Source organism: Hemibagrus wyckioides, linkage group LG13 (assembly GCF_019097595.1).
Source record: "Hemibagrus wyckioides isolate EC202008001 linkage group LG13, SWU_Hwy_1.0, whole genome shotgun sequence".
Taxonomy (NCBI): Eukaryota; Metazoa; Chordata; class Actinopteri; order Siluriformes; family Bagridae; genus Hemibagrus; species Hemibagrus wyckioides.
The window spans coordinates 3035001-3058407 of record NC_080722.1 but is presented as its reverse complement, the minus strand read 5'-3'; the positions used below and the strand labels follow the sequence as shown (position 1 = coordinate 3058407).

Below are 23407 nucleotides of genomic sequence, written 5' to 3'. Positions count from 1 at the left end.
GGAAACATGGAAACAGACCCCTCCCTTCCCTACAGGCTCATTTCTTTTCTTGCTTGTCCCATGTTGTATCGATTTGTGTAAGCAACACAGGAACATGGATTTACAAGTTTTCCTCTTGTTTAGGCCTTACAAGATTTTCCAGGTAAAGAGGGGAAAAAAACTGGACACATTCGAGTGACTTTGTGTATTGTTTAAATTTGAGGGGAAACTCTTGCGAGGGCAGTTTTCCCTTGTAGGGGCATTATCCTTTCCATGTCCCAACAGGGTGAAAAGAGGACACCTTGGGGAGTAAAGCATGGAACACTCAAGTGGTGTAAATATTAAAGAACTAAAACAATAACAAGATTTACATTTCTGGCATTTAGCATATGCCCTTATCCAGAACAACTTAAGGGTTAAGGGCCTTGCTCAGGGGCCCAGCAGTGGTGGACCTAGGATTCAAACTCACAACCTTCCGATCTGTAGTCCAACACCTTCACCACCAAGCTTCACCCACATCAGCAACAACACTGTAAGGATTGTGCGATAAGGGCAGTGTAGTCCTGTTTTCTGTTCCTCAACCTTTTTGGCATCAAAAAACCTGCAAATGTTACAAAGAAATCGAAAAACTCCAAAACTGGAGACTCATTAGAGTAAATGAATCAACCCCTTCTAACCAATCAGAATCCAGAATTCCACAGCACTCATCTTGAAAGAGACCAGACGTATGGTATACGGATACTCCGAAACTTTAGGCATGCGTCATTCAGGATCTCGACACCCCCTCATTTACAGGCATCTGCGCAAGACGTTATGGATAGCGGACAGGCCCCCGGAGGGGTGTCATGGAGACCCCCAGCATCAAACGGTTTCCGGAAGATCTCTCCATTTAGTGCACGTACAGAGACCTCTGATCCCCAAGTGTGCATGTTAACTGGATTCAGGATTATTGTATCCATTCCCCTCAGGGACAACAATCTTTTACGTGTACCCCAACCCCAGCGACCCCTTCCCATATTCTGCATTTATGAGCGACCCCATTTCCTGCAGCAGGACGAGGAACCAGAAAGAAAAAAAAAAACAGATCACAATCACAGATGCTGATTCTTTTTTTTTTTTTTTTTTTTAAAAGGAAAACGACAACTATTTAGCAGAGCTATTTGAAATATGTATTGGACAGTACTCTGAATCAAGCTGTACTGTGTAGGAATTGGTGTCTGGGGAGTGACACTGTAGAAGCCGTTTTCCATTGAAGTGCATATGTGGAAAGTGCTTTTCTGCCCAAACGATACAGGCTCAGTTACTCCTGCTCCTGTTGGCTAAGGAGAAAGAGACAGCGTGTGCCATGGAGCGGTATTTGTTTTTCCTCTCTGTCCTATCCCAGAGCTCGTCAGACAAAGGAATGTCAAGGCAGGAATGTTAGCTAATGCATCAGGGAAACACACACAGACAGAGTTGTTGGGCTGCCAGCTGGGATCATTAGTACGTTTATGCTTTGAGCTGCGCCAAGTGGGATCATAGAGGACGACGAAGGCCAAAACTGCTACTCCGATTTTCCTCATCACCCACCTGCTCAATCCATCATATAAGGCCATGTGTGATCACACCTACATACTCGGTCTCTCTTTACAGTAACCCAGAGCAGTATCTGACCTCCATTGACCACTGCTGCTAGAAAGCTTCAGACACTTTATCAGACCAAATCTGCTCAATAATGCGTTCAAGTCATGTCAAAGATCATATTTACTTGTTCAAGACACATGAACACCACCACAAATTGTAATAATCGTAATCAGGGTGGTGGTAGCTTGAGTGGTTAAGGCTCTGGGTTGTTGACCGGAAGATCAGAGTTCAAGCCCCAGCACCTCCAGGCTGCCACTGTTGGGTCCTTGAGCAAGGCCCTTAACCCCACCTCCTGTAGGAGTGCTGCATCATCACTGACCCTGCGCACTGACCCCAACCCCCATGGATGGGAAATGCAAAGAAAGAATTTCACCATGCAGTAATGTATATGTGACAACTTAATTATGAATGGGGGAAATCAGCATTTTCTTTGAGCTCTGAGTTTCTGAGCTGTGACCATGCCAGTTGGGGGTGTGTCAGTTTGGCATGTGCCAGTTGGGGGTGTTTCTGTGAGTTTATTAAGTAAAGGTTCAACTCCATCTCGCTCCGTCCACAATGAATGCACCTGACGTCGCAATTGTGACTTCCCAACTCAAAAAGCCAAACTTCCCAGTGGGAAATGTACGCACAAAAAGATAGTACAACTGGAGAAACTCGACTTTTAGTTGATGAATATGGTAAACTGTTGATGTCGTTCAGATTTTGTACAGAAGGGACTTAAATATACTGGATACAGGTGATAAAAGCCTGGCAACTTCATTTTCTAGCTATGTGTCTGAACTCAGTGGTTCAGGCATCAGACAACTGATCAGAAGGCTGTGAGCTCAAACCTCAGTACCATTAAACCATCACTGCTGGGCCCTCATCTGTTCAGCTGCATAAATGAAGAGCCTTTAGCTTCCTGTAAGTCTCTCTCGACAAGAGCAAGTACCACATGCCATAAATATAAGTGACAAACTTAACACAACATGAGAGACTTGTCATTTAACTAGCGTGAAAGTAGAGCTAGGTCAAGATCATCACAGAACCTTATGTCGCTGGTGTTCAGTTAGTGCCTTTTACTTATTTACTTTAAAAGGTTCTTTGCTCTTTAAATAGTGTTTTCTTGGAATTCTATTATAGTATTCATAAATATTTAAAAGTTTCCTGAATGACACAAAGTAAAGAACGGAAAGAAGAAGAAGAGAGCCGTCTGGTAAGGCAAATGGCTGTTAATAACTGCTATAATTTAAGTGATAACCTCTTTTGTATACAAGAGAAATAAAACAGCTAATGATACCACAGCATTGTTGGTTATTTTCCTGTAACAGCACACCCCCCTTTATGTAATTAAAGTGTTTTATTTCATACTCAGGATAGAGCACTTTCTTGGTCTTCAGTCTGCTTATGTAAGAGATCTGTTGCTTCTAAAAAAGCCCATTATTTATTCCTCAGGAGACTCAAGAGTCTCAGTTCCTCTCTACCTGCTTAAAGGACTCCTGTGTGCAGAAGAGATAAGTTCTCAAATTGAGCATTTTTATGTCAGTGTAAAAAAAAAAAATAGCAGGCTCAATTTTTCCATAACTCCATCCTTAATTGGAGTCTGGGGGCTGATGACTTTTCCAGCCTTCACTTCTCCTCCCTGACTGTTTTCATCTGCTTTTGTTTTCCGCCTCACTCTGTCAGAGACTGCTCCCGAGTCTGTGTTGCAGCCGGATGTTTAGAGACGAGGTGCTGTGGAACGACTTGAGCTGTAAGAAGTGCTTCTGAGAGGCGTCTTGCTCCGACGGTGCGGTGTAGAGTTTCCGACTCAGCTTCCTGGGGCACATTCATGATGATGGATCACATGGAATGCTAATCCTGATCTGTTATAACCAGACAAGGAGTAAAGAAGGAATAGCGTAGGACGTCAAGAGTTGGCTACAGATTGGGGGGGGTGACATCTTGTTCTCTCTGGATCGTCAATACGGGAGATCCAATTTCAACTAGACCTAGATGCAAACTCAAAAGTCTCTTTAAGCATTGTGCATTGTCTGTTAAAATATTTTACTGTTAAAGCGACAGAAGGGCTTCAGGAGAGTAAGACCACCAATCCTAGCTTCATAAACTGTCTCGTGTTTGAAAGTGGCTCCAGCTGCAGGTCAAATTTGCACACTATTCACACTGTCATATAACCTACTCCACATAGCAAGAGGCAAGGGGCAGGGCCACTTTGTGTATAACCTTGAGATGGTTTACAAAAAACAGGAAGTATGTACAAGAGTACAGTCTACAGTATGAAGACTCCTAACTTTAACAGCTAAACTCCTTCAATTTAAATTGCGTGAACTTTACTTAAAAAGAACAACTTTAACTAGGTTTGTGTAAAGTATAAACTTTTATGGTAAATGGAAAAACATATACCTTAAAGTTGGTGAAATCCCTAATGTGTTTTTTGTATTTTCTTTATTTAGAGCGTGTAAAACAAACCCGGTTGAGAAACCTTGGTAGAAGGTGTATACAGTGCAGAGTATGTTGGGCATGGAGCCAGAGTCTGTTATAAGAGATAATAAATAAAAAATACCCCAGTGGCAGGTGTCTCCTATAAGCTACCTTTCAGATGTGAATAATATGGAGAAGCTCAATCATGCTCTCTTTTTCAGCTCTTACAAAAGGTTAAGGTGTTTACATGCAAGATTGAATGGTTCTGAGAGCAGATGGAGGTCCTGCCTTGTGCCTGTATTTTGAGAAGTAGTGGTGGGTCATGGAGGAGCAGTGGTGGCTCATGAGAGGGGGGGTGGTGGCTCATGGGTTTGACAGTGGTGGCTCATGGGTGCGGGCTAGTGGTGGCTCATGAAAGGGGAGGTGGTGGCTCATGGGTGAGGGAGTAGTGGTGGCTCATTGGTGGTTGGCCAGTGGTGGCTCATGGGGGGTTTAAACAGTTAAGACTCTGGGTTGTCGTTTGGAAGGTCAGTGGTTCAAACTCCAGCACTGCCACTGTTTAGTCCCCGAGCAAGGCCCTTAACCCTCTCTGCTCCAAAGACGCTGTATCGCGGCTGATCCTGTGCTCTGACCCCAACTTCCTAAGCTGTAATATGTGAAGAAAAGAATTTCACTGTGCTGTAATGCATGTGTGACAAATAAAGGCTTCTTTCTCTAGATTAAAGACTTGTGCTGTTTCAAGTTGATTAATCACCTCGTCTGCAAACTTTGTAGGAATATGGTCTGGACATAAACTCCACTTGTCTTCTGTTTAGGAACTGGATAAGTGTCAGTTTAGAACAGATGAGTCCCAGGTTATTGACCACAAATGTTTGTTCCAACTTATTAGAAGCTACACCTGATTCCACCTGTTTAATCAGTTCACCTTGGCCTACATTGCACTATCCGGTACGGCTCCTGGAATGAAAACCAGCCCTTTATGGACGGGACAGGACCCTGTTCTATGCTATATACATGATGAATGACGACAGGGTATGTGGAGGAGTGAGCATTTCCGTCCGTCATGTACACACAACTCCCACCCCGCTCCAGATACACACACAGGTGCAAGCTGTGGCAAGAGACCCGAGCAAAAGTTCAGAGAGATGGAACCACAGGGGAAAAGGAGCGGTGTCCCTAGCACCCAAACACCCCCGTTCATCCCACCAGCTGAAACCTGAGCAGCACACACAAAACATCTGCACAGTTCACGACAGCAGAGCTATGAGCACACCAGGCTTAAATCACATTAGCAGAGAGCTGGCAGGCTTGCTGAAGAGGAGTTTTGTTTAAAGGGGTTCGTGTTTTTCCCCCCACAAAACCTCTCCTGTTACCCGAAGTGTGTTGAGCGAGGCAGAAAGAAAGAAAGACCTTGCTCTCGGGCTAGCCCGGCTGGGGCTGAAGCTGAGGTCAGGAGGCTGGTAATGAAAAGGCAGAAAGTAAAAAAAAGGGAGGGGATGGAAGCGGTGAAAAGGTTTGACCCCTACAGGATGACCGCGGCTGATTGAGCTTGGCAGATTGAACGGTGTGGCGGTATTTATAAACTCTGGGCACACTACATACGTCGAGTTGAGGTATGACCTCACAGAAAACACGAGCCTACACAAACACACCAGGTTCTAACGTAGAGAATGTGCAGGACACGACTGAGCCAATGGTTGACGAGTCAGATGGTCAATTCGAGATCAGAGAAGTGAAGAAAGCCCTGTTGGGATGCTGTTAGTTTCTCAGTGTCACATAATACCGACCTACACGTGATCTCATTACTGCATCAAGATTTTATTAAAAGAATGATACTGTAGGAGGCGGGGAAATAAAACAAGGCTCAAAAGCAGCTGTAGCTGTGGTCTTCATCACCTTGCACGATCACGCTCTTTCCACTGATGTTCTTTTCATTTCAAACAATCTTTTAGAGGATAAGATCCATAGAAAATAAGCGTCTTAAAAAACGATTGGCTGTCTACAAAAAAAAAAAAAAAAAAAAAAAAAAAAAGCATGGCATGTTGGAGACTTACTTCCTGTAGCAAAAGGGGCGGGGCCACTAGGTGCATCATCGCTAGGTGTTTCTATTGTATTACAATAATCAGGTAGCACATACTCGAGTACAGTGGACAGCATAAAGCAGGGTCTGAACTCCTTTAACCTAAATTGTTTGCTTTAACTACTTTATATGAAGTGTGACTTTTGTAATCAAAAGAAAATCTTGTATTTTAAAGTGAATAAAATATATCAACATGCCTAATAGTTTTTTTCACTATTGTTTTTAATTAGAGCGTGGAAAATGAAGCCCTGGTTGAGAAACCCTGGTCGAAGGTGCACACACCAATTTAAAAAGCAGCTAATTGTGCTAAAAGCAGCTAATTGTGTATGGAAGACTTTCCATAGAATATACAGACTTTTTCAAACGTACCAAGGCAATCTACAGCCATTTTCATGTAGTAACACGTAAAAGACCAGGGAATATGTGTTTAGCATGACGTAGCATGCGATGATGATGATGATGGCCTGATTGATCATTTGCTGTGTCAGTCGTACTGCATGCAGTTTATTAAACATGTCTACAGATTGTCTAGAAAATGCTAAAGCGCTAAAAATCAAAACACATAGAAGGCGATTTGGTGGAATTTTTTTTTCTAGAGGAGGAGGGGGGAAAAAAACAGTGGAAAGGACACACACAGTTGTCCTTTGGATGCCTCGAAGCTCAAGGGCGCATGACGTGACCGTTGTGTGTGTGTGTGTGTGTGTGTGTAGTAAGTGTTGTGATGAAAAGGCTCTATGAGTGACACGGTAATGATGGAAAGCAGACGGAAGAGATTGAGCTCTGAAACGTCCCGGCGGCCCGAGCTGACCACAACAAGAGCCGGCCGATCCGCCACCGCATCGGCGTGGACCTCACCCAAGTCCTTTAACTGCCATGCATCTAACTTATACAAAGAGCTATTTAGGCTCAGCACGCTGGCAGCACACGGGAAAACCATAAACTACACTCGTTTATGACTAGAAGATGAGGAATGAGTGCAAAATTGCCTGTTTGGCTTTCACTCCTCCTGTTCTTCAGAGTATCTACACAACAGCCTTCTCTCATTACACTGATACACCCGTTTCTGTCGGGCGCACGGCTTTCAGAGCCTCCAGATCCCAAACAGATCTTTACTGTCAGACGAGGAACATTTATCAGCTCTGATGAAAATGTTTGGATTTAGACCCAAGCCACGAGAGGAGCAAAAGACGAGTGCAGAATGATCTCAGCGCTGCTCGGGGTTTCCTCGGTCCGAGCAAAGCACTCGACGATTTTTATGTGATGTCACATGATCTGCGACTGCTACAGTGGAAAAAACAATTAATGATGGTGAGAAAAAGAGGTGTTAAAACAAAAAAAAAAAAAAGAGAAAAATATATTAAAATATATTAAAAAGCCAGCATCATGACCGCTACACCTGACAAGTCAAGAGAAATTATTTAGATATTATTTTTAGACACAAATTATCCAATTAAAATAATAAAACTGTTCCTCAGTCACATGATTGAAATAATCTGGGCACCACAAAGTTGATTATTTTCCTGAAGCGTTCATCTGATCAGTCATCAAGTTTCAACTCTTTCCATTTATTACAGAGCGTCGCCTTTTATCCATTTGTGGTTACGTTGTGGAATAAAGTCCATGTGTAAATTCTCTCTCTGTTCTCTCACACACACACACAGATCTTTAAATGTAGATGTGAAGATGCTGGAGGTCGATCAGTCCATCAGTCTGGGGATGTGAGCTCCAACTAATGCTACATCTACATGTAACGCTGTGGTCTGCTGAGGGCATCGGCAGCGTCCGTGTCCAGGTTGGGGTCAGCGTCTGTGTCAGTGTCCATATCCAGGTCGGTGACCTTGTCACTGTTGGTGTGTGTATAAAGGTGTGCTTGTGTTTATGTGTGTGTTTGTATGCGTGTGTAAGTATCTGTGTATATGTATGCATGTATCTGTGAGCGTGTGTTTATATATATATATGTGTGTGTGTGTATCTATCCATCTACCTGTCTGTCTTTCTGTCCGTCTCCTGCATCTCTTTATCTTCCACTAGAAGCTCCTTAAAGAACAATCTCTGAATCTCTAAACCATGAGTTATTAGACCCTGTGATCAGAATGTTGAGCTTCAGCTTCACTCTCCAGACATCTGATTCGAATACTCTGACCCGTCCACTTACAGCAGAACATCGCCGGTGATTTTTACAGCGAGAAATACGACAAAAACGGCATTAGGACATACAATTTCAGCAAGAGCCAAACAGGCAAGACCGTAAAACCCCCATGGACACACGACAGACATGACACAATGAGCCTAATATTCACTTTATAGGCTGTAATAAAAAGCCGGAGTGAAGCAGTGGCCATTTACGTCCAGCACCTTGCTCTGGTGTATGACTCACTGTGCGATGATGCAACACCATCGCTGGACAATGCCACGCTTTTACAACACCATCGCCATGACAGTGGACTAATCCCCGAGGCGGGGTGTTAAAGTCACAATCGTTTTTTTTTTTTGTTTTTTTTTTTTTACTGTTTCAAGATTCAACAGCTAGGTCATTCACACACACACACACACACACACACACACACACTTCCTCATCCAGTAAAGTTCTCACGCAGGCTAAGGTAGAAAAAAACAAGAAGGAATAAACTGTATGGTGAAGATGGGAAGGAAACGGTGAAACCCGGGGATTCGTCAATAGGGAAGTTATTAACTAAATAAACTCATTATATCTCTGATTAAACTTCACAGGTGAGATATCAGAAGGGTCCAGAAGACATCGGTTTAGGCCACGCCCACTGATCTACTGACCTATACTCTTAAATATATTTATATTATTGGTGTTTTGGATCCTCAGGAGTCTAAAGTAAATCAGATTTGGGGGTGGAGCTACACACGAGCTAAAGACACGTGAACGATTGAGGAGATGAGTAATCGCGTCGGAGATCAGAGGTTGCCATGGTAACCTGGACTCTTTCAGGCTTAGAAGCTGTGTGAGAAGCCTGCTTGCTAACTTAGCTCAGATTAGTGATTAAAAAATAAAATAAAATAAAATAAATAGAATAAAAAATAGTAAAAAAAAGAAAAAAGGAAAAAGGAAAATAAATAATTTAAATAAAACAAAGAAACAAAAGAAAATAGTAAAAAAGAAAAAAACATTAAAATAAAATGAAAAAGAAACAAAAAAACAAAAAAAAGTAAAAAAGAAAAAGGGAAAATAAATGAATAAGTAAAAATAAATTATAATAAAAGAAAAAAGGACAATAAATAAATACTTAAAATAAAAAAGATAATAAATAAATAATGAAAATAAAAAAAAGTTATAAAAGAAAATAGTAAAAAAGAAACAAAAATTAAAAATGTGAATAAATAAATTGATTCTTATTCACCAAACAGTTTTAACAGAGCAAGAAGGAGATTCCAAATGATTTTAGGTGAAATTGTGATAGTGTGTGTGTGTGTGTGTGTGTGTGTGTGTAGTCGCTTCAATGACAGAGGAACATTTGGAGCCACTTTAAATGCTTCCTCACAGTCATGTGTTCCCAATTCCACAAAATAAGCTCAAATCAAAACTCTACATGTAACTCACATCTTTCCTTTCTCACACACACACACACACACACACAGAACAAGGGCGGCTCAGTCAAAACAACTGTCACAGAGAATCAGAGGAGCAGATAAACGGCGATAACGAGCACTAACGATCACCGCTTCCCGTCCTGCCATTTACACCGGCGTGTCAGAGACGTAACTCAAAGCCTGAGTAAGTGCTTTAACCACCGCCGTGTTTCACACGTGAGGCTGCAGACGTCCCGTGCCGAGGGATGACAGTTTCAAGTGAAAACAGCTTGTGGCTGGCTCGCGAACGCAGAGATAAAGAGAAAGAGAAGTGAGAGAAAACCCAAACAGAGGCAGATTAAAAAAGAAAAAAAAGGAGAGAGAGAGAGAAAGATGAAAGCGTGATCATTATCCATCAGAGAAGTTAAGTCGTGAAGACATGCAGAGAAAGTGACACTAATGGCACAGAGCTGCAACTTTAAACCACTACACTGCTGAAATTTCGAACCTGAAGCTCACAGGAAACCAGAGCAGAACTTTACAGAAACAAACAAACAAACAAACAAAAACAAACAAACAAACGTTTCTACTGAAAATCCACCAGCACTGTGGCATAAGCAGAATTCATTTCCTGTTGTCAGTCAAGGACCAGACCAGTGAAGTTACACCTTGTCTAAAATAAAATAAAATGAAAAAAAGTGGGTGTGGCTTATTTGATTGACATCCAGTCTCTGTAACCTTTAGCCGCGTCGCCGGTAAGCCGATTCGTGTATATATAAAAATAATTTTGCGCGAGCGGTTTGGAAACAGACTCACGACAACGTGAAGACGACGGCGTCATGGGGTCCGTGGCACCTCGGGGTGGTCCTGGAAAACTCATCAATCCTAACGCCTCCATGGCAGCCGTGTCAGCCGGTTCTCCGGGCCGTCGTCTGGAGCGTGAGATGGAAGAATCGGGAGGAAAAAAAATGAAGGTGGAGGTACGGAATGAGCGCCAAGCTCATGGCAGACCCGGGAGTGTGCGTGTCTGGATGCATGACAGAAGCATGTAGAGAGAGAGAGTGTGTGTGTGTGAGAGACGGTGAACACTAAGCGCTGCCATGTGCTCGTCAGCAGAAACGCGCAACGCAAGACGGATACACAAACACAGGTGTCTATGTGTGTGTTCACGAAACCCTCTACACTTCTCTCCCATCAGGCTTCATCTCGAACCCCGAGCCGAACGATCAGGATTAATGTTCCACTAATATTTATATTGATGTTGATGGTGAACACGTGACAACACGGCGGTAACAACAGTTTCCTCTGGAACAAAAAAACATTAATGACTCGTTTACAGACAAAAACAAGGCGTGATTCTGTGCTTTTGTGTCTCACTTGATTTGTTGACTGTGTGTGTGTGTGTGAGAGAGAGAGAGAGAGACAGACAGAGAGAGAGAGAGACTGTTTGTAGTAGAAGAGTGTGTGTGTTTGTGTTTTTGAGACAGAGAGAGCAAGAGCAGTGTGTGTGTGTGTGTGCGCGCGAGAGAGAGACTGTTTGTAGTAGAAGAGTGTGTGTTTGTGTTTTTGAGACAGATAGAGCAAGAGCAGTGTGTGTGTATGTGCGCGAGAGAGAGAGAGAGAGAGAGAGAGACTGTTTGTAGTAGAAGAGTGTGTGTTTTTTTTTTGAGACAGATAGAGCAAGAGCAGTGTGTGTGTATGTGCGCGAGAGAGAGAGAGAGAGAGAGAGAGAGACTGTTTGTAGTAGAAGAGTGTGTGTGTGTGTCTTTGAGAGACAAAGACAGCAAGAGCAGTGTGTGTGTGTGTGTGCGAGAGAGAGAGTTTGCAGAAGTGTGTGTGTGTGTGTGTGTTATTGTACACTTACATGGTTTCCGAGAAATCTTCTGAGGCTGGGCGATGGGCGACGGCTGTCGGAGAGCAAACCTCCTAACAGACAAGAGCGATAGAGAGAGAGAGAGAGAGAGAGAGAGAGAGAATGACATTTAACAGAGAAAGGTGAGTGTAATGTTTTCTGGAAGGAGTCTCCAGCATCAGAGCTTTGTAGCAGAAAAATTCAAAACTCACACACATCGGCACACTGCTGTGGTTTAAGAGGAATAATCAACTTTGTTTTATTCCTGACATATTACACGTGTACACACACACACACACACACTTAACATCCTTCTCCATTTTGCTGTCTTTCTTTTTCTCAAAGAACATGACTGTGACTGTTACTCAGTAGTTTCTTGGCTTCCATATTGGACACACACCCCCACACCCCCACTGTGTACAGAGCATCACTGTTGTGTGATTTTCCATACACAAAGTATCCAAAGTGGATCAAACCACCGCTATCATTTTCTGTCATTACTCATCCCGAGCCAGACAGCCAAGGAAATCCAAAGTATTTTGGCTCAGAGAGACATGAGACCTCGCAGAAGAACCAGAAAAAGAACAAACAGAGAGAGAGAGAGAGAGAGAGAGAGAGAGGAAAATTACTTTGTCCTTTCATGTAGAAAATATAAACACATCACCTATCTAGAGAGGGAGGGAGTGCAAAGTAATAAACATGTCACTAAGAGAAAAAAGGTGTGTATGTGAGAGAGAGAGTGAGAGTGTGTGTGTGTGAGAGAGTGAGAGTGTCTTTGTTTCTTTCTGATCTGCACACACATGCTGCGTTATTTTGATCTTTTACACTTGTTTACATAAAAGTATCGAATACATTAGTCATTATTTTGGGGAACTGTTGATGGATGGATGGAAGGAAGGAAGGAAAAAAGAGGGGAGAGTGAATATAAGGGAAAGAAAGAAAGAAAGAAAGAGAGAGTTAAAAACAGATAGAGATAGAGAGGGGGGTGATAGATGGACAGATATACACTCACCTCTCCTGGAAGTGTTTGGAGGGGATGAGTCCGGCGCGAGGGTTGGCTCCGCCCTCAACTTTGGCCTGCCACCACGTAGCATCCTCCTGAGACATGATCCGCAGAACATCACCTTTCTTGAAGGCCATACCTGCCTCCTTACAGGGGATCGCCTTGTCCTCATCCGGGTCGTAATCAAACAGTGCCTTCACATACATCTAGAGAGAGAAAGAGAGAGAGAGAGAGAGAGAGAGAGAGAGAGAGAATCAGATTATCATGTGAACTCATAAGTAGTGACAGTGTGTATCCAGGTGTTTATGCAAGTACCTTAGTGTGCTGCTGAGTTACCTTGGGCTCACTGGCTGGACCGTCCGTCTCTGGACCCGGTACCACTTTAAATGTAATTGCAGCCTCAGACTGGGACTGCAGATCAAACCATAAAGCATCATCTCACCTTCCTTCCAAAACACACAGCAACCATGCACACTCGTATCTCTTTCTCACCAGAATCTGAATGATGTCCTCTGGTTGCTTGCCATCCACTGAGATTCCATTGACCTCCTTCAGCTCGTCTCCAATGTGGATCAGCCCTGCAGACGAGATGCCAAAACAGGTAAGAACTTCTGACAAATATTTCATAAACCCTGTTTTTGGTCATGGAGAATTTGTCCAGGTCTCCTACACCCCTGGTCCCTGATCTTGTCTCATGTTTCTGAATATTATAGAAGTGGACATGGAGCAAATTCTAAGAACAAGATCAGGAGCATTAAGTCTTTTCTATTTTCTACTTTTGACTTGAATACTTGAACTATCCTAAGAACAGACACTGCAAGTCTCCCTTCTAGTGGGGATACTGAACTCCAGTGTTGATTTGTTGATGTAAATGTAAGAAATGTTCTTATAACAAAACCAAAAGAACTCCTCAAAAAGTGAAGGAGAAAGCAGAAAGGCTATTCGTCCATATGGACAGGGAGAAGGAGACTGGGAAAAGGAGACTTTGCCCAGGTGAAGGCAAGTGATCAAAGGCAACAGGGTGGTTGAGACTGGGCAGAGGATTCTGGGTGGAGGATCCTGCGTGGATGGGACATGGTGGACGAGACCTGACAGAGGTAACTGGGCAAAGGATTCTGGGTGGAGAGCACCTGGCGGAAGAGACCTGGCAGAGGTAACTAGGCAAAGGATTCTGACTGGAGGTCACCTGGAGGAGCAGACCTGGCAGAGGTAACTGGGCAATGGATTCAGAGTAGAAGGCACCTGGTAGAAGAGCCCTGGCAAAGGTAATTGGGCAGAGGATGCTTGGTTGAGAAAACCTGGCTGAGGAGACCTGACAGAGAAGACTGGGGAAAGAAGACCAGGAAAAGGAGCGGGCAGAAGAAAGTAATCAGAAGAGATTGGGCAGAGGAAACTGGACAAATAGCAAGAAGACTGGACTACCACAAATGAGCAAAAGAGACTGGGTGAGCAATACTGGGCAAAAGAGCCTAGAGATTGGGCAGGGTCAAATAGGCAGAGGTGCATGGACCTAAGAGACTGGACCTAGGAGATGGTGACTTGGAGATGGGGACTTGGAGAAGGGGACTTGGAGAAGGGGACTTGGAGAAGGGGACTTGGAGAAGGGGACTTGGAGAAGGGGACTTGGAGAAGGGGACTTGGAGAAGGGGACTTGGAGAAGGGGATTACAGGGTGAAACAACCTTCACACAGGAGGGAGTAAAAACAGACTGGTAAAGGGCAACCGGACTCTGCGTCTGGATGAAGAATGACTGGGCAAAAGGTAAGGAACTGTCACACAGGTGGAGTAAAATAAAAACAAAACAAACAAAAAAAAACCCAGACTGCTTCAAATTTAGAACCCATTAGTGAATCTCCACAGCTCTGGTGTACAGAGTACGTTTATATAACGGTTGATGGTGTCAGTATTAGCAGGTAAAACTCACCACTTCTGTCTGCTGCTCCTCCCTTCATGATGCGAGCGATGGTGATGGCTCCAGTTTTTTCGTCTTTTTTAATGGTGGCCCCCTGTTTGAACACAATACCGTGAATAAAACACTTCCCCTTTAGGTCACCATGTCATTTTAATTCTATACATGTTTGAGATGTATTCACCAATAAGATCACGGAAATCAGGGTTGCCAGATTGGCAACTGTTTACAACTCAATCACAGTTTAATCTGGACTTCAATTTCAAATTGATTCCTATTATATAATGTCACTGTTGAATTCTTAAATCAGATTAGTCAGACAGAGCAACAGTAGAGAAGAGGAACTCTCAGATATCCCACAGCGTTCAATGTAACTACAAACGGATAAAAACTGTGTCACTATGCAATGAATTACAAACTCTGCTTTATCACCCGACCGTGTTGATTATTTTGCAGTAACAGCATGCTGTTAGTGTAAAATAATCAACACGGTCAGGTTTTTTGTTCCTTACATAAATCCCAGACAAACTCAGCGCAAACTCTTCTAGATGCAGGAGCTTATCATCTTTCTTCCTGTCCTTCTTCAACATCACCAAATCTGTTTTCTCTTAAAGAATCCATGACACGGGATGAGGTTGCTATGGTTGCAAACAGCTCCGTGTGTGTGCGTGAATCGGTGAGTCGGTGAGTCAGTCATATAGAGGATGAGCGCAATTCAATCGCAAGTTTCTGATTAAAACAATATTGTCTGAATTATATCCACACACACAGAGGGGTTCTGCACTGTATCACTGGCCAGCTGACATCACTGTTTTGGTGCGCTGCCTCTAATGATTTTGTAATGTCATTTTGATGAGGATAAGTGCATTTCCTCAAGGTCCTTCGCTAGGAGTTAAACGCTGCCTTTCTGATGGAAAGCGCAGCCCGCTTGATGTCTACGAACCGTTCGTCCTAATCAAATAAATGGGCCAATTAGGTAACCCCGGGTCCTTGGTGGAAGGAGTCTGATTGGTTGGTAGCCTCGAGAGGTGACAGGACTGTCAGCCGGCGTCAATGAGGTCATCATTAGAGAGAGATGAAGAAAAGCAGAGCGAGTAGAGGAAGAAAAAAATGGAAGGCAAAACAAACAGAGGTTTGCCAACAGATTTTTTTTTTTAGGATGATGGAATAGAAAAATAAATATATGTTAGCACCTTGAATGTGCTAAATCTAACTATTTAAAATAAGATTTGTAAATGTTTTTTTGGTTTTGTTTTAATATGCAGAAAATGAAAAAAAAAAAGCCTAGACTCTGAATACGCATGAACTGAAAACAATCAGACACGAGACCATGTTCCCCGAACTAAACTTTAAACTGATTTAAAAACACAAAAGCACATCTTTCACATTCAGAGCAAATGGAATAAATGTAATACAAGTATAAAGCCTAAATCCTGTCTTCTCCATTCGTTTGATTCAGGAGTAGATCACGTACATGATAATGTTTGGTTGCTGGTACTGACCCGGGACCTCCAGGTAAGTGGGGGCTGGTTTACTAGCAGTTAACTAGCTGTCAAGGTCACAGTGTGCTTTCAGCCCACACACACACACACACACACACACACACACACAGCAAAGAGTCAAATAAACCACTTCACACAAACTCAACCAGAGAAAAACTGCTGAAACGTGATAAATCAACCTCCCAAACTTTTCCACCGACACGTGAGGGTTAGCGAGGGTCACGTCAGCCCCTGACTGATTTTATGAACAAGTAAAGGAAATGTGTAGTGCTTTGAGAAAAACTCGAAACAATATTTTTCTAAAACCACTGTTACTATTATAACCTAATAAACAGATCACAAGAAATCTCTCACTGAAGCACAATACGATGCAACGATCAATAATTCCGAACAAAGGTGGTGTTTCACGTTTCCGTGAGCTGGTAATCAGACGCAGTCAGACGCAAATCTGAGCCACATTGTCTTTCAAATCACAGAAAATTGCAGACAAATTACCAGCACGTTTGTTTGTTTGTTTATATGTTTGGAATCAGGGTCTGAGGAAATCAGAAGGGTCACAGTCAGGGAGTTGGGCTTTTTTTGGGGTTTTTTTTTTTTTTTTTTTTTAGTAGAGGGGGGTATTTTGGATCGATGGTCCCCACTGAAGTTACAGATGTTCTAGATGTTAAAGTCATTATTAGGATATTATTTCTTTAAGTGAGTGGGAACTTGAATTAAACAGGCTTAATAGAAACCTCAGTAAAGTTAAAAGTAAAATAAAACCTGCAATGGTAATAAAACACGAACTGTTTATATGAGACAAAGCATTCAAACGTGAACTGTGGAACAGGTTTGGGCTCAGGAATAGAAGGATCTAATGGCTGTAATAAATAAACAAGATGACAAAACTTTACCGAAAGCATCTAATAAGTGGAGAAAAGAAATCTCCGACGTAATATGAGGTCCTGATTTTCATTTCTACCAAACAGATGGCTACATAAAAGTTCAAGAACTGCTCTGTAAAATATATTTTATCATGGATTATATTTGGTAGAAATCAGCTGCGGTGTTAAAACTCAGAAACGAGACGTATACGGCTCCTAAATTTAGTTCTCGAATGCTTCCGAATCGTCTCCGTGATTAACAGCCGAGTCCTTAACGGGGCACGAGTAGAACTCGCAACTCACCTCACCGCACCTTTAATCTGTTAACAAGTTTACGAGCGTGTTGAGTGCGCTCAGGGCCGAGCAGCGGCGTCTATTCCCTGACCGCCACACTGCCTCAGACATGATGGATGGCCTCCAATCACAGGCGCTGATGAGCCTGCTATGCTACACTACGCTAGGCTAACTAACCAAAGCAGTCATGCGGGGTGCCATTTAACCATCACAAACTCGTACACACGCACATCTAAGATTCGGATGTTGCTTTGCCTTGTGTTGGCACAAATGTCAAACCTTTAGGGGGGGAAAAGAATGTCTATGAATGAGAAATGGATATCAATGGAACTCAACAGAAAGAGAGACCAAGAGGTAAAGAGAGAGAGAGAGAAAGAGGAGAAAGCACTGAAACAGAATGGGTCGCTGGAGAGAGAAGGAGAAAATCAGGCAGAATCAAAGGCCGTAGCGGCCCATATTACTCATCAGTAAGGCGATCCTCAGCGGCCAGTTGCAGTGGTGATCAGGGCCATATGCAAGCACGCCAGCGCATAAACGCTTATGACTGTTATTGCAGCGGCTGCCAAAAACGGAACCCTCAATCTGTATGGAGCGCAGAGTGACGGCGAGTGTGAGCCGATTTACCAGCCCAAACCGATGGCCTCGCACTCTCAGAACCCAAGCTGACATAAATCCATAAATAATCACCAGCAGATATTTCCTGGCCTGGTGTTACACACGGGTAAAGGTAAGACAGATGAAATGAGAGGCTTATTATTATTATTATTATTATTATTATTATTAATCCTGTATCCACTACAGTTATAGCCAGGGGTTTAGAGTGGGATCAAGTGTCTTGATGTTTGACGTGGAACTGAGTGGATGTGATCTGAGACTTGGTTGTGAATTGAGAAAAAATGACTCAAGACTCGAAGTGGACTTAAGGATAAGCGAGTTTAGCCACTATAAGAACCTGATATGCGACACGTGACTCAAGACAAGCTTAAAAATAGAAAACAAAGATTTGACATGGGTTTCAGGATAAATGACTCGAGGGTGACTAACTTGAGGCTCACTGATGAATCAGGTTAAGTCATGAATCTTGAGGTCGACTTGAGGGCAAGTGGCTTGAGACTCAGTACGGATTTGAGTTTAAACAAGATTCAATGTGGACTTGAGGGAGGGAAAGTGGCTTTTGACTCAGCGCAAGGGCTTGAGTATGATAACTTCATTGTGGACTTAAGAATTAATCTAAGTATGTTATCTTAAGAATATTATGATGACGGCTAACTTGAGACTCTATCTGAACCGGAGATCAAGTAACAAGATTCGATATGACTATGAGGTTCGATATGCGACCTGAGGTTAAATGATATGAGATTTCACATGGACTTGAGAGGATAAGTCACTTTAGAAATAGTGACTCGAGTCTTGGCCTGGAGGTTAAGTGACTTGAGGCTTCACCTGACATGAACAGGATGGGAAAGCAACAAGAGTTGAGAATAAATCACTCAGGACTTGATGTGGGCTCGAGGCTCAGTGACTTGATGGTAAAGTAACAAGACTCAACATGGACTTGAGAATAAATCACTTGAGACTTGATGTGACTTGACGTTAAGAGACATGTGGCATGGCTTGGGCTTGAGGATAACTGACTTGAGAAATAGTCACCTGAGACTTAACATGGACTTGAGAATAAGTGACCTGAAGTTGAACTGGCATGTGACCTAACATCAACTTGAAGTTAAGTGGCTTGAGACCAGACATGAACAGTAATGTGTGATGTTGAGGATGAATTATTCAAGATTCAACGTGGACTTGAGGGTAAGTGATTTGTGGTTAAGTGACTTGACGTGGATTTGAGATTAAGTGACTTTAGATTGGACATGGCTCTGAGAAAAAACAATCGAGTGTACAGTTTTTGGGGTTAAGTAGAGAAACACTTCACACTTCCATAGTGACAACAAAATAGGAGCAGAGTTGCAACGTTTAAAAGAAATCATCCACTCATCTTACGTAGTGTCCTCTATTACTTCAGAAAAATCGGTGCTCATAATACCACACAGACTCTCTCTCTAAGCTAACACACTCTCTTACTTTAACCCTTTTAGTCCGCTGGAGTCGTCATTAACAGGCATTATGTTAAATAAAAGAAAATGGCTTGTCATAAGTACTGAAACTGAGAATGAGCCCTAAACGGATGAGAATGAATGGGAATGAGAGGAAGGAGGAAGCAGAGGTCTGGGATAAAACGCTCTATTTCATCTCTCATGTCTCCTGTAATACAGCCTATAAGGCCAGACACCCTCATTATGCACTCACTGTGAAAACATACTTAACAATGTTTCCTCCGAGACACAGACGGGTCTGCGAGCGCGTCTGTCCACGTGTCCTCTGAGTGAACTGGAACATATGTTGTGGAATTGCGTATGGTGCGAGTGCCTGGTCCTTTATACTGTCAGCTTATACTGACTAGCGTAAGTGTGTGTGCGCATGAATAAATTATCAACAGTTTCACCAAAAAGGCCCATCTGTAGTATAGCTGCCTTTAAGTGTTTGTTAAGTCTGTTTTCATTGCAATTACCCGACCAAGAAAACAGCACTTTCACATGTCAGCTCCTATTCCTGTAACGACATCAGGAACCGCCTTCACAGGACAACCGCACACTTCACTACACAAAGAGCTCAGTGTGCAGGTCTGCGGGTGTGTGTGTGCGCGCTCCGGTACCACCTAAATTGCCTGTAACGTTATACAGGAGAACACGGAAACACAGGAATTCTGGAGCTCTGGGAATTCCAGGTCAGGAGGAGGAAGGAAGGAATAATCAGGAAATGATGGAGAGATCTGAGCCTTTCATTTACGTGATCGACGACATGTGAAAAGTCCAACCAAGCAGACGGCCATCGCTTTCATGTCGTTCACTAAACTGCAGTACGGACAAGTCATGAAAACTCTGGATTAACTTGGATTTACGTCTTACGAACTTAAGGCATACGAGGCCTTATGTACAACCTTAAAGACTTTAGACCAGGCTGTGAAGACATGACATAACATGACATAAGCATAGGCTTTTTTTATATAAATAATGTCACAATAAAACGTACGATTTTCAGTGCAAGGGCATTAGTGGCTTTAATACTAAAGAAAATGCAGCACAAAAAGGAAAGAGGGTGAATAGGATCTGCTCGTTTTCAAGAGTGAAAATAAATTCTACTGGAAACGCTTACAGACGTACAGCAAAAAAAAAAAAACAAGGAAATGTTAAAACTCCATATTTAATTGGAACCTCTGATAATTTTCAACATATCTAATAAATAAATAAGAAAAAAACAAACTAACACCTGGTGTAAATGTGGTAGCTGGAAAGAGCAGGTGAATTTAATCTCCACAAGGACTGGAGGATTAAGTGACTTAAGCTGGCAATCAAGTGACTCGAAGACTTGAGGAGAAGTGGCTTGAAACTCAACATGGACTAGAGACTCAGCTTGGACTGGAGGTAAAGTGACTTGAGACATGACTTGGACTTTGAGGAGAAGTGACTCAAGACCTGATTTGACTTAAGGAGAAATGACTCCAGCCATGACTTGGACATGAGAGCAAGTGACTTGAGATGCAACTTCGACTTTATTGACTGCATCAGACCTGAGAGTCATTTGGGATTGAAGTGGAAGTCTGGAGATGACTCTGACTTAATGGTATGTGATTGGAGATTACTTTGATGAAGGATAAATAATTTGAGACCTAATGTAAACTTCAGGATGAGTAACTGAATGAGTAGTGAATTGGAGTGGATGGTAAGTGACTCGAGGTGACTTGGACTGGAGGGTGAGTGACTCGAGGCGACTTGGACTGGAGGGTGAGTGACTCAATGCACCTTGGACTTCAACTTTGTTTGTATTAGAGGACAAATGACTTGAGATGACTGGCAAGAAAGTGACTTGACATTCCACTTGGACTTGGGTTGTGGTGACTTGACTGGTGAAGATACAAAGTGGAGCCTTTTACAGCAACATGATCAGTCAGTGAAACCTACAACTAAACCTGGGAATTGTTTTGAATTAACATGCAGAGAAAGAAGCTAAGCTGAAGCTGGTTTTGTGTTTCTGGATTTGGTGGAAATTCACTCGAGGGTTCGGTGAAGGTTGTTAGAGGATCCAGATTTCCGAGTGGAGCCAATGATATATCCAAGATCAGCAGTCGGCTCTACCTCGGAAAAACGCTAACACGTGTCTCTCGCTTTAAGTTCAATTCGTTCATTTCAGAAAACTATGAAATAGCAAAACAGAAAATCGATTCAGATTGGATTCAGAAGAACAATTGCTCCACTGCAGGATCTATAAGCTAGCTATAAAGCTAAGGCCAGCTTTAACAGCGAGGTCAGATTTCACACTAATTGGAAACCCACATGACACAAAACCCCACGTACAACCGCGGCCTTTCAATTCCCCTGTCCGATTATTATGAACCTATTACATGGCATTCAGTCTATTAGCCAACACATCATGTATTAAAGTGTGGAGTTACACACGCAGTCTGTAGAAATAATCGAGAACAGCCTTTAACAAAGCTTAGTGTCATCAACAACCGCTCTCGAAGGGAAATTAGAACAATGTGAAGCATTACATTTCAGAACGTCTGAAGTCCACTCGTGGTTTCGGCATGACATTTCAGCTCGAAACCCCCGTATTTTTTCCTTCTTTCTTTAAAATTCTTGCTCTGGCTGTGGTCCGTCTGTGGAAACCTGGTCCACTTACGGCTGCACAGATTTCACCTGAATAAGGAACGTCATCCACCAGAGGAATTCGATGCTCTGTGACATTACGCCTAATTGGTTGACGAGGATTTAACGGAGCGTTATTGGGGAAACTCAAGAAGAGGCGACCCGAAGGCAAGGTTCTGCGCAGAACTTGACACCGGGACGGCAAATTAAATCGGAATTAAGGAAGCACATGGATACCTTAAAATACAGAGCGGGTCAAAAACTTCACGGCTTTCTTTGTTTGTACAACTGCTGAACTTTTTGACGTTTATTTAACATTTATGTTGAACATTCGTGGAAAAGGAGCCTTCCCGACATCTTGGGCGAGATGCTGTACGAGTGGTTACTATGGAAACGATAACACGTGTATAAAGGCAGAGCGGCTATTACAGGAAATTCTGACCAATCAGAATCCAGAATTCAGCCCTGCTTTGGTGTAATGCTTTAGTTCATACGTTAATTTGTTTTTAATTCCTTTCTGATTGTGGATTAATTGGTTTAAGGATTGTTAAAAGTCGCTTATTGCACTAAGTAGCATTCCATATGGAAACTCTAAACCCGTAGTCATTAAATGGATTATTTATACAGATTTGATTCGTTATTTAGGGATCGAGTTTACTTTAAAATACCAAGTCTTTACATAGCAGAAACAAGGAAATATTTCTGCAAAATTTACCGCAGACAACCAGACAGCTCCGTCCAAATTTAACCATGATGTCTAATCACTGCTCTCGCATACCTCTTGTACTGGCAGCTGGACCGTGTTTTTTGAAATAAGAACACGATTTCTGGAAGACGGGCTTCGCTCACGACGCACACAACCCAAACGGTAACAAATGGTCCGTTCATGCGGTCATTACACGGCAGGCTGGTGAACGGCGAGCGTGTGGGACGTAGCGGAGAGACCATTCAACAGCAGGATATGAACGATTACAGCTCGGGACTCGGGGTGGGGTTATCAGGATGTGTAAAAAGAAAAAAATAATAATAATAATAATACCATAATTTATCAATATCTCACGTTAATATTTCGCTTTTGTCCGTTTACAGTTATTTTTAATGCTGAGGAGCATCAACGACATCCATCCTTTTACCATTTATTTTATTTTTTTTAAGCTAATAAGACAAATAGTGACACTGGAGACTCCTTCCACACTGATCTCCTCACAGAAAACAACTCACTGTACCCATCACACTCCATCACACTCCATCACACTCCATGATCTCCTCACAGAAAACAACTCACTGTACCCATCACACTCCATCACACTCCATCACACTCCATGATCTCCTCACAGAAAACAACTCACTGTACCCATCACACTCCATCACACTCCATCACACTCCATCACACTCCATGATCTCCTCACAGAAAACAACTCACTGTACCCATCACACTCCATCACACTCCATCACACTCCATCACACTCCATGATCTCCTCACAGAAAACAACTCACTGTACCCATCACACTCCATCACACTCCATCACACTCCATGATCTCCTCACAGAAAACAACTCACTGTACCCATCACACTCCATCACACTCCATCACACTCCATCACACTCCATCACACTCCATCACACTCCATGATCTCCTCACAGAAAACAACTCACTGTACCCATC

At 42.7% G+C, this 23407-nt stretch overlaps 1 protein-coding gene across 2 annotated transcripts in view; it reads right to left on the bottom strand.

Annotated features, from left to right (window-relative positions):
- Positions 1-23407, bottom strand: part of mpp7a (MAGUK p55 scaffold protein 7a) — a 134150-nt gene that overhangs the window by 29329 nt on the left and 81414 nt on the right. The window contains exons 7-11 of one of the 2 annotated variants that reach the window (XM_058406372.1): positions 14399-14480; positions 12967-13052; positions 12790-12885; positions 12484-12680; positions 11484-11545 (exon numbers count right to left, since the gene is read on the bottom strand). In XM_058406372.1, coding sequence (XP_058262355.1) covers positions 11484-11545; positions 12484-12680; positions 12790-12885; positions 12967-13052; positions 14399-14480 — 523 coding nt within the window. The remainder of the gene's footprint in view (positions 1-11483; positions 11546-12483; positions 12681-12789; positions 12886-12966; positions 13053-14398; positions 14481-23407) is intronic. The other variant, XM_058406373.1, reaches the window with a different exon arrangement.